The sequence below is a fragment of the Portunus trituberculatus genome, chromosome 40 (assembly GCF_017591435.1).
Source record: "Portunus trituberculatus isolate SZX2019 chromosome 40, ASM1759143v1, whole genome shotgun sequence".
Taxonomy (NCBI): domain Eukaryota; kingdom Metazoa; phylum Arthropoda; class Malacostraca; order Decapoda; family Portunidae; genus Portunus; species Portunus trituberculatus.
The window spans coordinates 17,832,000-17,849,191 of record NC_059294.1 but is presented as its reverse complement, the minus strand read 5'-3'; the positions used below and the strand labels follow the sequence as shown (position 1 = coordinate 17,849,191).

Genomic DNA, 17,192 nt, shown 5'->3' with positions numbered 1-17,192 from the left:
ATGTAGCTTCCCATGTCTCGTTATACTTTCATGCAATTTATATCCATTCGTGTGTCTATCTATTTATCTATTTTTTCTGCCTCTCTATATCTCCCCATTCTTCATCTTGTCCTCTCTTCGCTCCAGGTGATCATCTTTCATGTAGAGAAGCACCCGCAGTTCACCTTCTACGTGCAGTGCGTCACCTTCAACTTCTTCCCCTCTGAACACCACGAAATGGTCTACAACATTTTCTGCCTCGTTATGCTCTACGTGGCGCCGCTCTCCATCATCATCTTCTTCTACGGGGCCATCGTCGTCACAATCTTCCAGAAATCCAGGCTCTCCTCTGATGGTGAGTGAGTGAAGGAGTAAGAGAGAGTGAGATTGAAAGTGTGTCAGAAAGAGAATTTGTGAGTCTCATTTTCTGGTTCACTCTTGTTTTATATTTTTTTGTGATTTTCATTTTTTTTTCTCTCGTATTTGTTTAAGGGGTGATATGGTGGTGGTGGTGGTGGTGGTGGTGGTGTGGTGTGTGTGTGTGTGTGTGTGTGTGTGTGTGTGTGTGTGTGTGTGTGTGTGTGTGTGTGTGTGTGTGTGTGTGTGTGTGTGTGTGTGTGTGTGTTCTCGTATTTATTATATGATTATTATTTTTCTTCTTTTGTGTTTTTTTTTATTTTATGGTGTTGTGGTTGTATATATATATATATATATATATATATATATATATATATATATATATATATATATATATATATATATATATATATATATATATATATATATATATATATGACTTAGAAAATGTATGCGTTTGTATACAAGTCTCTCTCTCTCTCTCTCTCTCTCTCTCTCTCTCTCTCTCTCTCTCTCTCTCTCTCTCTCTCTCTTTCTCTTTTATTTAAACAGGTGGTTATGACAGGTTGTATATTAAGAGGGGGCAGTTTAATATGGCTACGCTGAAGCTCATCCTTACCGTTGGTGAACTATCTTAAAGCTTCTGCCCTTACATTTACTTTATATACAAGTTATAATGTAGAAATAAACTAACTTAATTTTAGTAGATAATATTAGATTAAAACTGAAAATACTATGTACATCCTAGGCTGGAGCATTAAGTACAAAATTCACATTAAGGAGTGTGTAGACGCAGCTATCTATGGGCTGCTACTTTAACTCTGTCTCTCTCTCTCTCTCTCTCTCTCTCTCTCTCTCTCTCTCTCTCTCTCTCTCTCTCTCTTGTAATAAGATGAATAAAAGAATGATAAACTTCTCTCTTTTCATGGTGACAGGCACAAAGAGAGAGAGAGAGAGAGAGAGAGAGAGAGAGAGAGAGAGAGAACGAAAGTATGAGGACGTGAGATTACATATGGAAAAGGAAACGAAAATATCTCAATGCAAACACACACACACACACACACACACACACACACACACACACACACACACACACACACAGATTGTCCTGCCAGCGCTTTGTCTTGGCCGTCATTAAGTATCTGTCCCGTACCTCAGATATATGACGCAATGTCACATAATCTTGCTCCTCGACCCCACTCGCAGCAAATATACAAGGCGGCGTGTCCTTTATCGAGAACTAGTGAGTAGAAATGACATAATGTTTCTAGAGAGAGAGAGAGAGAGAGAGAGAGAGAGAGAGAGAGAGAGAGAGAGAGAGAGAGAGAGAGAGAGAGAGAGAGAGCATATTTTTTTGTAGGATAGAGAAAGAAATGAGAATATGTGTGTAGGAGAGAGAGAAGTGAAAAGAATGTTAGTTAGAGAGGGATACTTTCCAGCAGTAATACTAGAAGCACATGAGAACACAAAGGGTAAACAAGAGATTAATTAGGTGTCTTAAGGCTATTTTGCGGAATGTTACACTAATCATTGTAAATAGATGAAGGATGAATCAGTAAAGATAGCAAAGGAGAAGCTATGAGTGAGCGAATAAGGACGTGAAGGATTATGTGAGTGAGTGAATGAGTGAATGAGTGAGTGAATAACAAATTTAATGATTGGTGGGTGAATATTTAGGTTTGTAAATTAGTGAGTCAGTGAATGGGTGAATAAATGATTTAGCAGATTAACAAGCTAACCAAGGCATGAGTAACAGGTAGATGGATAAATGTGTGAGAGAGACTGTGTGAGTCAGTGAGTCAGTGAGAGAATGAGTTAAGGAGCTAAGTGCAGTCATCATTTTTATTCAGTTTAACTCTCTCTCTCTCTCTCTCTCTCTCTCTCTCTCTCTCTCTCTCTCTCTCTCTCTCTCTCTCTCTCTCTCTCTCTCTCTCTCTCTCTCTTACTCATGCGCAGCAATTTTTATTCCAGCTGAAAATTAAGTCAGCAGCTTTATTTTTTTATGCTGCTTTGTTATTTTTCCTCTCTTGTTTAAAGAATTTTGTATTTTAACACCCTTGAAATATTTTTTCCTTCCTTCCCTTGTTTTCAGCTATATTTTCCTTATATTTTTTGTTGTTTGCTGCAAATAAAGTGGGATCGTTGTTTCGTCTCTCTCTCTCTCTCTCTCTCTCTCTCTCTCTCTCTCTCTCTCTCTCTCTCTCTCTCTCTCTCTCTCTCTCTCTTATTTATTTATTTATTTATTTACTTACTTTTTACAAATGATCGTCAGCTTATTTCATACCAATATATCAAATTACATATTCTTTCACTACCACCACAAAACCACCACCACACCCACCCTCCTCCTACCAGCCACCATCACTTCCTCTGATATTCCTCCGCCTGCCGGGGACGGGAACGAGAGCGTGTGCTGGACAAATGTAATTGGGCTCGACTTTTGTGTAGAAGAAAATGAGTAAGGAAGGGAAAGAGATACGGACGGTGGGAAAAAGAGAAGGGCATAAGAAGGAAGATGGAAATAGGATAAGAATAATGAAGGATGAATAAGAAAGTGAATGAAAACTAGAGAGGAAGCGGGGATGGAGAAACGAAAGACAGGAAATAAGAGAAAGGAATAAGGGAATAAGAGATACAGTAACAAGAGAAAGGAATGAAGGAAAACAGAATGGAAAATAGGTGAAAGAGAATCATCTAAAGAGAAGTCTATAGAATAAGAATGACAAAGTTGAAGAAATGGAATGAAGGTTGGAAAGGAAGGAAGGTTGAAGAAACAGGAAAGGAGAAAGAAAAAAGCCAGAGAGAATAAGAAAGGATATGATAAGAAGAAAAAAAGAAGCTGTAAGTAAGGAAGGGGAGGAGATATACGGAAGAAAATAAGAGAGAAGGAGAGAATAGAATAAGAGTGTGCAGGATAGAAAAGTAACGGTAATGAAGATTGGTAATGATGAAAAAGTGAAGAAATGAACGATGAAGAAACATGAAGGGATTGGTGAGCGCAAGGAGGAAATAATAAGGAAAGAAAAAGAAGTGCTATAACAATACATGACAAGAAAAGAGAGAAAGAATGAAAGAAGGAATTATTGTGTGAAAGAGAAAAAGGTGAAAAAATACATAAAAATGCTGAGAAATATGAGAATAAAGGATAGAGGTAAAAGACATAGGGAAAAGGAAGAAAGGAAAGCAATGCGTCAAAAGGTAGTTAATAAGCTAATGGAGAGAAGAAAGGAAAGAGAAAGAGAAAGAGGCAAGAAAGGGAGAGGAATTGAAGAAAATAATGAAAGAAAAAAAGGATTTGAAAGACGGGAAAGAATACTGGAGATAGAAGTGAAAAGATGAAGGAAAGATTGAATGAAAAGACAGAGAATTGAAAATATGAAATATTTTTTTATTTTTTATTTTATGCCTATAGCGCCTGTAGGCATACTTGAAGAGTATATGTGGGAAGCGCTGTTCAGCTTCCGCCCATTAGCGACGCAGGCAATTTATTCATAGTGGTACCCATATTAGGGCCCATATCACCACCCAAGCGCATCTTTGGAGGAACCACCTAAGAACATGGGTATCATGGTGACATGTAGGTAACTTTAAACCACTCGACAAATGACACAGATAGCTTCATAGCAGTATGTGGTGGGATTCGAACCTACGCGTGGGCGTCTGCCCGATCCCACGCTCATCACCTTATCCAATACGTCACTACCTCCCTCTAAGTATGAATAGAGTTGAATGATAAGGGAAGAATTTTTTGAAAATAGAGAAAGACTTTTAAGAGAGGGAGAGAAATTAAAATAGTTATTCAATACAGAGAGGAATGAGAGGATGGAACAGTAGACATGAATTATAGAATATAGAGAAAACTGATAAGCTTGGAGGAGGACGACTGGAAAAATAAATATATAAATAAATAAATAAAATAAAATAATATATATATATATATATATATATATATATATATATATATATATATATATATATATATATATATATATTTATATATATATATATATATATATATATATATATATATATATATATATATATATATATATATATATATATATATATATATATATATATATATATATATATATATATATATATATATATATATATATATATATATATATATATATATATATATATATATATATATATATATATATATATATATATATATATATATATATATATATATATATATATATATATATATATATATATATATATATATATATATATATATATATATATATATATATATATATATATATATATATATATATATATATATATATATATATATATATATATATATATATATATATATATATATATATATATATATATATATATATATATATATATATATATATATATATATATATATATATATATATATATATATATATATATATATATATATATATATATATATATATATATATATATATATATATATATATATATATATATATATATATATATATATATATATATATATATATATATATATATATATATATATATATATATATATATATATATATATATATATATATATGAATAAACAAATCACAAATCAGAATTAAACAAATAAATATAAATAGATGGATAAAGTAAGATCAATTGATGAATAAGTAAGTAAAGAAAATGAATGAGGGAAGGAAAGATATATAACTGAAGGAGAAAATTCAAGAGCTAATCTGCAGAGGGAATGATATATCAAAAGGCAATTTTTTATTGACTTCAAGATTAGGAGAAGAAAGTATCAGCAAAGAAGAAATTTAATTAAGTTCGAACAAGTTACCAAAATACGTCAGCCTCCTGTGATTAAGAACGCAACAGATGTTGAATCAAAGCAACCCACGCCTGCGAAAGGACTCCTCCTTAGTGACTCGTCTGAATAGGTCACAGAAATAGAAGTGCGTCACCTTTAGTATCGCTAGGCTTACAATTCATTGTAAGATTCTCAAGAGTTTCAAAGTCGTATCATAGTCATAGTCAAAAGTTTTACATAGAGGACATTACTGTCACGATCTAAGGTGTTTCGTGATGGTTGGAATATTAATAAGGAATCCGTATCATCAGTTTGAAAAAATATCCATGACTTTACACTTGACCTTTTAACTGTTTTTTGGGCTCATCATCCCTAAATGTAATATAACGTAACTTGATATAATCTGACGTACTTGATATAACTTAACAGAACTTGATGTAACCTAACGTAACTTGATATAATCTAACGGAACGTAATATAACCTAGCAAAACATAAAGTAACATAACGTAACCTGGCCTAACCTAAACCCAACCTAAACTAACCTCACTTAATCTAACTTAGCCTAACTTAACCTAAACTTAACCTAACCTAACCTAAATTAACCTAACCCCATGAGGCAATTTTCCTTGTTTCACAGCTTGATTCCTCGTCGATCAGAATACTGCTTTCCTTTGTTGTTGAGTTATTCACCAATCAGAGTGCTGCTTTGTTTTATCATCTCACATTTTCACCAATCGGAGTGTTGTCTTGTTTAATATTTCAACTCTCTGGCAATCAAAGCTATGTATTATTTCACCGTCTAATTCTCCACCAGTCAGAGAGTTTCATTGTTTTATTGCTATATTTTCATCAGTCAGAGTATTGTGTTGTTACTGCATCTAATTTTCTACCATTTGTTTCACAGTTTTATCACCACCTATTTCAGCCAAGTATTCTTAATCTTTTTTTTTTCTTTTTCACACCGAAAGGACTGTTACACTGTACCTTCTCCAGGCCTAGTTTTTTCATCAATCAGAGTGCTGCATTATTTCACCGTATAATGTTTAGCCAATCAGAGCTCAGAATCGTTTTACTGGTCTATTTTCCTCTAATCAGACACTTGTATTGATTCACCGTCTCATTTTCCAGCAATCAGAGCGTTGCAGGGCTTCGACGTCTAACTCTGCATCCATTCAGAATGTTGTGCTGTTTGGGCGTCTAATTCTCCTTCTGTGCGGGAAGTTCTGCAAATGTTCAACTTAGTTCTCCACTAATGGGAGCGTGTTGCCGGCATGTCTTCATAAATCACAGTATTATGTCATTTCGTCTCCCACACCCTCGCTAGTTAAGGCTGATTGCTCCTTAATTACCCCATTCCACGTATATCTATATGTTCACATGCTAGTGCTAGGTCTTCCGTAAGGTAAAAGTGCATATTTCCGACTCCTTTACGCGGCCTAATTCTTTCCTCAGTTATTAAGTTATGTGCATGCAACATAACCTAACATACTGTAATAATTCATACCCTTAGCAGGTAAGTATTCCGTGAATGTTGGAGTGACTTTCCTTGTCTTGCATTCCTTCGCCTGTCACGGAGCAGCGTTGTGTTGGCAGTCTGAGGGGAGAGTCGGTGAAATGAATAACTCTATTTCTGTTAGAAAGATTGCGTGATCAACTCAAACTTTACGTCCAATTTCAATCCATTCAGTGCTCTATGTAACAATTCAAAGCAATGGAATCATTGTGCTAAATCTTCACAGGCACTTCTAGGAATATCAACTAACAGGATCTTGTACGTGCGCTTCTTAACGTTGATGTTGAATAAGCAAATTAAAAATAAATTGAATGTAAATTACAATAAATAAATAAGTCGAAAAGGATTGACGTAGATATCGAATAACTGGGAAAGAGTGGAAATTAAGCGTAGCAGGAACCATGTAATAAAGTTAACAGTATATTGCGGGAACCAAATGATGGTGTTATTTAAAGAACCAGTATGTTTACGTTCATATATCAGAAATGTGTATCAAAAGATGCGTTCATTCCGGGATGTGTCAGTCAAGAAATCCGGCCAGATACTTATTTCCTCAACTGTACACATCAACAAGTTTCAATTTCCTCTCCCGTGACGGGGTATTGAAGGGAATAGAAAAGGCGGCAGCTGCACAATAGCCTTTGACGCTCCAAAAAAATACTACAACCTGATTCCAAGCCATTCCAGCGCATGCCAGGTATTCTGCTTGACGCCTCCTGAAGATTTAGTGACTTGTGTCCCTGCTAGTTCCTATTTCTAGTCTCTTAATAAGATATACAGTGTTCACTCCCGTGGCTAAGTGAATTTAGGATGAGATGAACAAGATTATAGCATTGAATATTGCGAGAACGCAATATTCAATGCTAAAAACTAATTATATTTTTTCTATCACTTTGCATCACCTTGTCACTAGAAATAAAAAACAAGCAGTTAAATACTATAACTTCGATGAAGAATAAGGACTGGGTGAGCTAGAATGAAAGGATGAGTATAGCTTATGCAGGACGAAAAGCTCAGTATGGATTAGGCAGAATGAATATATTTGCATAGATTAGCCAGCTTAAAAGGGCTACCGTTTTCTTTTCCTTAGCTAGGGTGGATGTATAAGCACTGGATAATCAAAATTAAGCAAAATAATGAGGCTTTCCACTTTTGATATCCAATTCATTGTACTTTCTTGCACTTCCCCCTTACCTCCCTCGCTAAGCCAGTACTTCACATAATTATAAACACCACAAGGAAGACCACACTGACCACAACGCTAAAACAACACTTCCTCCACTCTGGATGATTGATTATGTTCTTATCAAGCGACCCAATCACAAATACAGGCTTCAGATTACCTTTGACTTCTTGCATAAAGTGACGCTTGGATATAATCGATTTGTGGGTATGTGTGTATCGAAAATTTTGGGTATGAAAATAATGCTATATTGATAAGGAACGTTTTTCGTTGACTGATGCATAAGAAGTGACATGGAAAGAAAGACCACGCACTAGTAGACACAGTTGTTTCTGCTTATTCAGTAACAGTAGCAACACAGTGACAATGTATGGTTGGAAAAACAAAACAAGGCATACAGTGAGAGACCATGAGAAAATATTTTTTAAATTATTAAACTTGACAAAGAGAACAAGCAAACATGAATTTAGAAAAGCAACATCGGGCCGTTGTAGTGCAGTGAAATCAGACAGGATAATGATGATGGAGAAGAGCAGGAGGAGGAGGAGGTGCGTGCGTCTATCCAAATGCAAGACTTACCATCATTACCGTGGTGTGTGATCGAAGTAAATGGAACGAACGCTGCCCTTTGAATAGCTCACTGAGAAAGAGTAATAAACAAAGGAGTGAAGTACGAGTACGAGGATAAGTGGTAGTTTTCAGGTTCACCTATGCGTGGACAGATTTACTAAAATAGTTCAAAGGCGTTGAAGATTACAAACTTAATTTAGGGTACCAGAAAACTTGTTTTCTGGGTCTTTCCTGAAGAGAGAGATGATGTAATTGCAGATATGGATGTAATTGCATATACAAAGCAGGAGAGAGAGAGAGAGAGAGAGAGAGAGAGAGAGAGAGAGAGAGAGAGAGAGAGAGAGAGAGAGAGAGAGAGAGAGAGAGAGAGAGAGAGAGAGAGAGAGAGAGAGAGAGAGAGAGAGAGAGAGAGAGAGAGAGAGCAATATGAGAAAAGGTATATTAATCAGTAAAAAAAAAGAATTAATAATAAGCAAGAATAATTAGGGACATAGAGACTGATAGACAGAATACAAATAAAAGTCCACTAACAAATACCACGACTATACCATCACCACCACCACCACCACAAACCATTCCCAGATCGAGGGAATGTCGAAAGCTGCGGCGAGGTAGCAAAGGGACCCAATCGAGCTGGAAATGACAGAAAAGATATACAGTTTGGCTTGCTAATTGGATGGACCTTTGCTAACGCAGACCCCAAAAGAAACTCGGACTTTTAACATTATGAGTGAAGGATGAAGGGGAGGCAAACGAAGCTATTTTGAGCTGCCAGCATGAGAGAGAGAGAGAGAGAGAGAGAGAGAGAGAGAGAGAGAGAGAGAGAGAGAGAGAGAGGGTGTGTGTGTATAGGCCAAAATGGGGACAAAAATTTTGATATCTGTTGCTGACAAGTTAATTAGTCTGGTTTTAAGTGACCTTGATGGAGTGGAAGTGTGGTGTTTTTATGTTTTCCTCCTCCTTTTTATACATCACTTTTTTCAGGACATTTGAGGTAAGCATGAATGTACTTTACAGAAAATAAGCTTAATTTCCTCACTTTTATCTTTGTGAGTATGGGACTAACCTCCCAACCAACACACAAACACACACACACACACTCACACACACACACACACACACACACACACACACACACACACACACACACACACACACACACACACACACACACACACACACACACACACACACACACACACACACACACACACACACACACACACACACACAAACAAATAATTTATTCCAGGAAATGCAAGGAATATTAGAGAAAACAAATATATTAAATCTGCATTGCTTTTCTCCGAAACAACACGAGAAATCTTACCCTTCCCTTGCCATCCATTCCACCTTTCTCGCTCACCTACACCACCTAACTACCTTTTCTCCCTCTGACTATACTCCCGCATAGTGCAGGGCTTAGCACACTCGGCTCACAACCGAAATGGCCCAGTTTCAAGTGCCGGGCGAGGTAAGGCAGATGGGCGAGCCTCTTAATTAATGTGTAGCCCCTGTTCACCTAGCAGCAAGTAGGTACAGTACGGGATATAAGTCGTGGAGTTGTGGTCTCAGTCCAAACCGAAGATCGGTCTATGAGCTGTGAGCTCGCTCCGTAGTAGTTAGTCTGGGTGACTATTAGGATCCGGTGAATTTAAATTAGTCCAATTCACATTCCTCTCACCACACCTTTTCTTTCTTCACCCATATCACATTCCTCTCTTTCACTCTATGTCCCTCTCGCCTTTATATTTCTTTACCATCACTCACCTCCCCTCTCACTGACTTCACCTTCCATCTCACCTCCCATATCGTCCACTCTACCGTACCTTTCACCTGCTTTCCACCCACTACATACTTGGATTGCGTGTGTCTTTGTTTTCTGATGTAGGTTCTGCATGCTTAGCCTGGTCTCTTTGTCTCTTTCCTTCCTTTATCATTATAGCATAGCGTGTAAGTGTTCCCTTGTCCCTTTGAAGTGATCCCTTGATGTGTACTGCTTCGTTCAGCAGTGTAGTGTTGTGTAGTGTTAACGCTTCACTGCTAGACAAATTTTTACCATTAGCTATTGTTTAATTTATTATTTTATGTATTGTGTGATCTTAAGACTACACTGCAAGACAATATTTCCATTATCTATGACGTTTCAGGCATATTTTGTGTCACGTCGCGTATTCTTAATCTCAAGTGCTAATAGTTATTCATCGTTATATATCTACAACCTTTTAGACATTTATTCTTTTTTTATGGGGATATGGATCTGACAATGAAATATAAAAGAAAAAAGGGGAAAAAGACAGATTATTATCCAAAGTTTAAGAAGTGTCTTAAAACTTCCGTTTTATGTTAATATAACCTGGATAAAATGAGCCTCCTATTAAGTCTTTTGTGTGTTAAAGCAGACTATTTTTTCTTCGTTTTTTGGGGGGTGGTAACTAACAAGGACGGACCACAACAGCATTAGGATGAAAATATGAAGTAATTCTTTTTTCAGATACGATTTTTTGCCAGATCACCTTCTCATAAATTAGCCACTAAACCCTTGCGCTTTAAAGGTGGAGTGTGGGAATCATTCGTAAACAATCCATTAATCAGCGCAGGTAATAACGTGGGTCCTTAACTGCGTGTTTGTCTTAAATATTATTCCCTTATGTTTTTGGGGGGATGTTTTTCACGCCATCATATCTTTAAGGGAAGCAATAAATTCATTGGGTTTTGAGCAAACGATAATGTGATTACAAGGAATTAAATCATTAATTAAGTGTTTAATTTTTGTTTGGTTTCGTGCAATAAACGTGCCCTAGTTTTTTCTTAATGTCAACAAATGTTTTCATTGGTTTATTGTAGTTCAAGAAAAGAAACTATCAATGAAGTGTTAAAAAGTGATAGAATCGTTCACGTTTTTTATTTTGAAAATTATGTTATATAGTATACACAGTTTTTCACAAGCGACTTCGACTTACTTTCTTCTGAATGAACGCAAACCTTTCCTCTAAATGAACATAAGCAACGCATTAATCAACCGTATGGCGAAAACTTCGACATGATCGTTGTCTGAGAAGATAAAAGTTTAATCTTTCCCTCGAACGACTAGATGAGCCACTGATTTTTTTTATGTTGTGTATCATAGTTATGAGAAAATAAACCATTAGTTAAGTGTAAAAAATGAGGTAGAATTCTTAACTTTTGAGTGTGGTTTACATTAGAGGAAGAAAGGAGGCTCTCATTTTGCTTCTATTTGATAGCCTTCCTCGTGTGGGTGACGCGTCGTAGAGTAATAACCTTGTAGTGGCGCATGAAAGTTGAAGTCTGGTTTATTAGTGTTTGTATTCTCATAGTTTTCGGCGTCTGATTTTGAATCATATTATCAGGATCTTGTGGACGCTTATATGTAAATTTCTAGTGTGTTTCAATAGTTATATTGATAGTTTTAAAAGACATAATATGTATGTACCGTCGGTACAAGACTCACGTGCAGTATATGAATCCACTTAGAATCATTTGTACCCTTTAAGAATATTTTTGATGTGAGAGCAGTGTGTTTAAAGATACCGATTCGTAAATCAAATAGCATGATATCCTGTTCGCTGCTTACGTCAGTTCCAGTTATTTAATTAGCACGCCCTCCGCCGAGATGTGCAGCATACGGGTATCGGTACACAGGAAATTAATATTTTCAGTTTTCCACATTTAATCGTAGCGTCAAGGATGTGGAAAGTGAAGCCGAAGAAAGGTATGGATGTAATGATGAGGCCATGGCGAATACGTTCTTGTTACCAGAAGCGGTGCAGGTGAAATAATGTCATTAGGGAGATGAAGTGAGGTGCGTTGCCGTAACTAGCAAAGTGTGCTAGTGCGTGCTTCCAAAGCCAGGGGTCACTACTTAGGAAAACGAGATAATACCAGATAAAATATGAAATCAAATGAACAAGGGTGGCTCTGGTGGCTACAATTTCTTCAGTCACTGAATGCTTCCTTGACTTTCCCTTCCAATACCTGCAGGTTAATAACAACAGACAGAAGAGGAACAGTAGGATTTAGAGAACACTGAGTCGCACCAGCAGCAGCAGCAGCAGGAGGCAGGAAGGCAGTGGAGTTAAGGTTGACGAGCCCCCTAGTGGGCAATAATGAGGCTGAGCAGTGAGGCACCCCTGCCATCACGACTCTGAGGCTCCGCTCGCTCCTGTCATTAGCTAGGTAGAATGAGCGCCCTCAGCAAAACACAAGTCTCTCAATCAAGCAACAAGCAAATTCGTATAAAGGTCTTCCCTGCACTCCAATTGGAGTCGCCTGAGCCACGAGTTGGTGGGGCGAAAGATAAGTGTATAAAATCATCTTGGCTTCGCCAGCAAATTGAAAATCAGTATTGTTATTATGGAAGCGCATCATACCTGTGCTGACGTGACTTGTGATAATATGACAAGGGAAGAAAATAGAGCGTTGGTATTTTTGTCAATGATTTGGAACTTTTTTTATAAGCTCATGGACTCGCTGTTGCCCTGAATAGCGATACAGAGGCACTAAGCATTCCAAAACACTGAACAATATATTACAAAAGAGTATCTCAAGAATTTTTTTTTCTTACCATCTATAGCTTGAAGTTTTTCTTGAGTGATCATCTGGTCACCCAGAATATGAATAATTATACACAATTTTAAGTTTTGTCTTTTTCTCGCTCTAAGAATTTTAATTTGACTGTCTAGTCTTATGTACGTATGATGAAAGTTTGCTGTAATAACGTAGAATAGATCGATCCGAGATTCTTCAGATAAAAGGATTTTTTACCATTTCTTAAAAAGAAAAGAAAAACTTTCTATTTTGAAAACTTTACGACTTCCAAGAATCCTCTGAAGCAAGGGGATCCCAGACTGGGAACTGCCGCTATGCTCGTCAAGGAAGCTGACTCAACACGGCAGCGTTACTCTGACCCTGAGAAGTAATTAAACAAAGATGGTTGGACAAGAAAAATAAATAAGTAAACAATAATAAAAAAGATTGAAGATACTAATAGCAGAGAGAGAGAGAGAGAGAGAGAGAGAGAGAGAGAGAGAGAGTGAGTAAAAAAGCATAAATTATGTTGAAATAAAAGAAAAAAAGGAAAGGAATGTGATAAGATGAAGTATAAATAACAGAAAAGGGACACAAGGTTAATTATACAGATAAAATAATGGAAGAAAGAATAAAGAACGGAAATACAAATATGGAAACGAAATAAGACATGACAAAATGTAAATGCTTTTCCACAAGCTCTCTTTCCTCGCTCTCCTGTCCCAATACGTACAGGCCATTCAGAAAGGAGAGAGAGAGAGAGAGAGAGAGAGAGAGAGAGAGAGAGAGAGAGAGAGAGAGAGAGAGAGAGAGAGAGAGAGAGAGAGAGAGAGAGATCCAAGCAGGTAAAGAAGACTCAGAGAGAGGGAAAGACACACAGACCTATCACATGCTCTCCAAAGTCTTCATGGCGCGTCGCTTCAATGAGAACAAGACCTGGGCAGGTGGTCACGCTGGTAGGGAAGTGTTGGGCGTCTTTCACGTTTTTATATCTTTCATGTGTTACTAAAAACCCTTTCCTCCTCCTTCTCATCTTCCTGTTTCTCTTCCTTCTTATGTATGCGGTGTTCTCCCTATCCCCACGTCTTCAATTCAAGACAAAATTGACCCTAATCCCAGAAACTGCCTTCCTATATTCGTGCACCATCTCCTAAACGGTTGTCGGTGAGAGTTGAATGAGACCAAACTATTCTCTCTCTCTCTCTCTCTCTCTCTCTCTCTCTCTCTCTCTCTCTCTCTCTCTCTCTCTCTCTCTCTCTCTCTCTCTCTCTCTCTCTCTCTCTCTCTCTCTCTCTCTCTCTCTCTCTCTCTCTCTCTCTCTCTCTCTCTCTCTCTCTCTCTCTCTCTCTCTCTCTCTCTCTCTCTCTCTCTCTCTCTCTCTCTCTCTCTCTCTCTCTCTCTCTCTCTCAATCTTTGTTAAAGAATATAGACTGGAGCGGACAATACTGTTTTTTCAAAGGGAAAGTGAAACGAGATCCACACACGTGCTCCTCGCCTCGCCTCTCTTTTCACTTCCGTGTCTTTCATCAAGCCCGTGTGTCCTGGCATGGCTTTCGAGATCAGTCCTGGAAGCAATTTTCACTTTAACACTTAGAGTAATAGGATACATCTCCTGGAGCTTCCTCAATAGATACCCATAAAAAAGAGCAGCTAAGATTGGAAGGTGATTAGTTTAGCTTAGAAAACGATGGTCTAATGTCATGGTTACAGTATAATTGTATAATTTTGTCAAACGTTATTGCTTAAAGTTTAAACCTAAGTAAAGAAAAAAAAGAAAATATAGTGGGAATGTTTGAGTAAAAGGATTTCTTTTTTTTTTAGGTGTCAAAGAGACTAGGTTACAAAGAAATATAGTGAAGGAAAATAATCAAAGACAGCTTAGCTTTCTGTTCTCCCAAAAAATTTAAGAACGAAAAGATTATATAAGAATAAAAGGAAGTGGATCAAGTTACTTCCTGGTGTGTTTTGTTGCTCCTTTTATGAAAATCCGTGCAAGGCATTAACACAAACTCATCACTGATAGGACAGGTAAGACAAATGAGTGGATTGTGGTGGTGAGACAATACATGATAAAGCCTATCATTATCCATCTTTTTTTTTTCTCTTCTTTTTGTTTCATCCAGTTCCGACCTACCAATACAGTCGTCACTAAACAGAGTCGAAGAACTGAGGAATGAAAATGTCTGTGAGCCATAGAAACGTATACCCCAAAACATAACGGTAGGAACGTGAAAACCAGGCGAAGAGAAAGATTCATTCTGCTTTGAGTGTGACGAGCATAAGAGGCAGTCATGATATCCCAAGGAGACCACCTTTATCATGCAGCCTGCGCGTTGGTAAATCTTGGGAGTGGGTCCAGCGGCGGAAAAGGTATTGGAAAAAGGGAAAACGTGTTTTTGCGGTTGTTTGCGACAGAGAGAGAGAGAGAGAGAGAGAGAGAGAGAGAGAGAGAGAGAGAGAGAGAGAGAGAGCCCTTCCGCCTGGTGATGTAGTGGTGGCAGCAGGTGTTACAGTGCCCCATTAGCAGGACAATATTGGCCACTCCGTTCTTCGTGAAGAATTGCCGAAAAAAGTAAGAAAAACGTTGTATCTAATTGAGTCGTATCAGCGCATATGGAGAAGGCATTTATATACTAGGAGTGTGTGTGTGTGTGTGTGTGTGTGTGTGTGTGTGTGTGTGTGTGTGTGTGTGTGTGTGTGTGTGGAATTATGATGTACAGTATGTTTTGTAATCAATAAGATATCTGTGTATCTCTCCATCTATCTATCTATCTGTCTCCTGACCTATTTGTCTCCTAGTGTATGAGCTTATGTAGCACGTAGGTTCAAATGTTGCTTTGCAATTCATCTTTCCACTCTTTGAAAATGGATACGAACGAGACACATAAAGAGAAAAGTGGTAGGGAAAATTATCGAAGTTCTCAAATTTCATATACATGTGTTCTATAGATGAAGTAAAAGAGAATATAATAGTACTCTTATTATAGTCTGAGTTTTTCTATCAACTTTTCCTTTGTAATATATTGCCGTATAAGATAAATAGTAAACAATAGTAGACGGACCTGATGGGGTCCCTCTTATTATTCTCAAAAACTGTGCTTCCGTGCTTGCACCTTGCCTGGCCAAACTCTTTCAACTATGTTTATTGACATCTGCCTTTCCTTCTTTCTGGAAGTTTGCCTACATTCAGCCTGTTCCTTAAAAGGGTCACCGTTCTAATCGTCAAACTACCGTCCTATAGCTTTAATCTCTTGCTTGTCTAAAGCTTTGGATCTATTCTCAATAGGAAGATTCTTAAACATTTGTCACTTCACAATCTTCTATCTAATTACCAGTATGGCTTCCGTCAAGGTCGCTCTAGTGGTGATCTTTTGGCGTTCCTTACTGAGTCTTGGTCATCCTCTTTTAGAGATTTCGGTGAAACTTTTGTTGTCGCGTTAGATATATCAAAAGTTTTTGACAGAGTCTGGCTCAAAGCTTTGTTTTCAAAACTGCCCCCCCAGGGTTTTTATCTTTCCTTCTGCAACTTTATCTCAGGTTTCCTTTCCGACCTTTCTATTGCAGCCGTGGTAGACGGCCACTGTTCTTCTCCTAAATTTACTATCGGTGGTGTTCCTCAGGGTTGTCTTGTCACCCACTCTCTTTCTATTATTCATTAATCTTCTTAACCAAACTTCTTGCCCTATCCACTCCTACGCTGATAATACCACCACGTCCTTTCAGAGACGACCAACCCTTCAGGAAGTCATCAGATCAAGGACGGACGCCACAGAACACCTGACTTCTGATCTTTCTAAGATTTGTGACTGGGGCAGAGAAAACTTAATAGTGTTCAATGCCTCAAAAACTCAATTCCTCCATCTATCAACTCGACACATCCTTCCAGATAACTATCCCCTCTTCTTCAATGACACTGAAATGTCTCTTTCTTCTACACTGAATATTCTCGGTCTGTCCTCTACTCATAATCTTAACTGGAGTTTTCACATCTCATCTCTTGTTAAAACAGCTTCTATGAAGTTAGGCATTATGAGGCGTCTCCGCCAGTTTTCTCGCTCCTCCAACTGTTAACTCTGTACAAGGGCATTATCCGGGTTTGTATGGAGTACTCTTCAAATGTTTTGGGTGGTTCCACTCACACAGTTTTATTAGTTAGGATGGAATCAAAAGCTTTTCGTCTCATCAGCTCCCCTCCTCTGATTAACTGTCTTCAGCCTCTTTCTCACGCCCGGAATGTTGCATCTCTTTCTATCTTTTATCG

General features: G+C 37.5%; 1 protein-coding gene across 1 annotated transcript in view; it reads left to right on the top strand.

The window, feature by feature from the left end:
- LOC123515961 (gonadotropin-releasing hormone receptor-like) overlaps positions 1-17,192 on the top strand; it is a 485,178-nt gene that overhangs the window by 401,102 nt on the left and 66,884 nt on the right. The window contains exon 6 of the mRNA XM_045274910.1: positions 127-334. Coding sequence (XP_045130845.1) covers positions 127-334 — 208 coding nt within the window. The remainder of the gene's footprint in view (positions 1-126; positions 335-17,192) is intronic.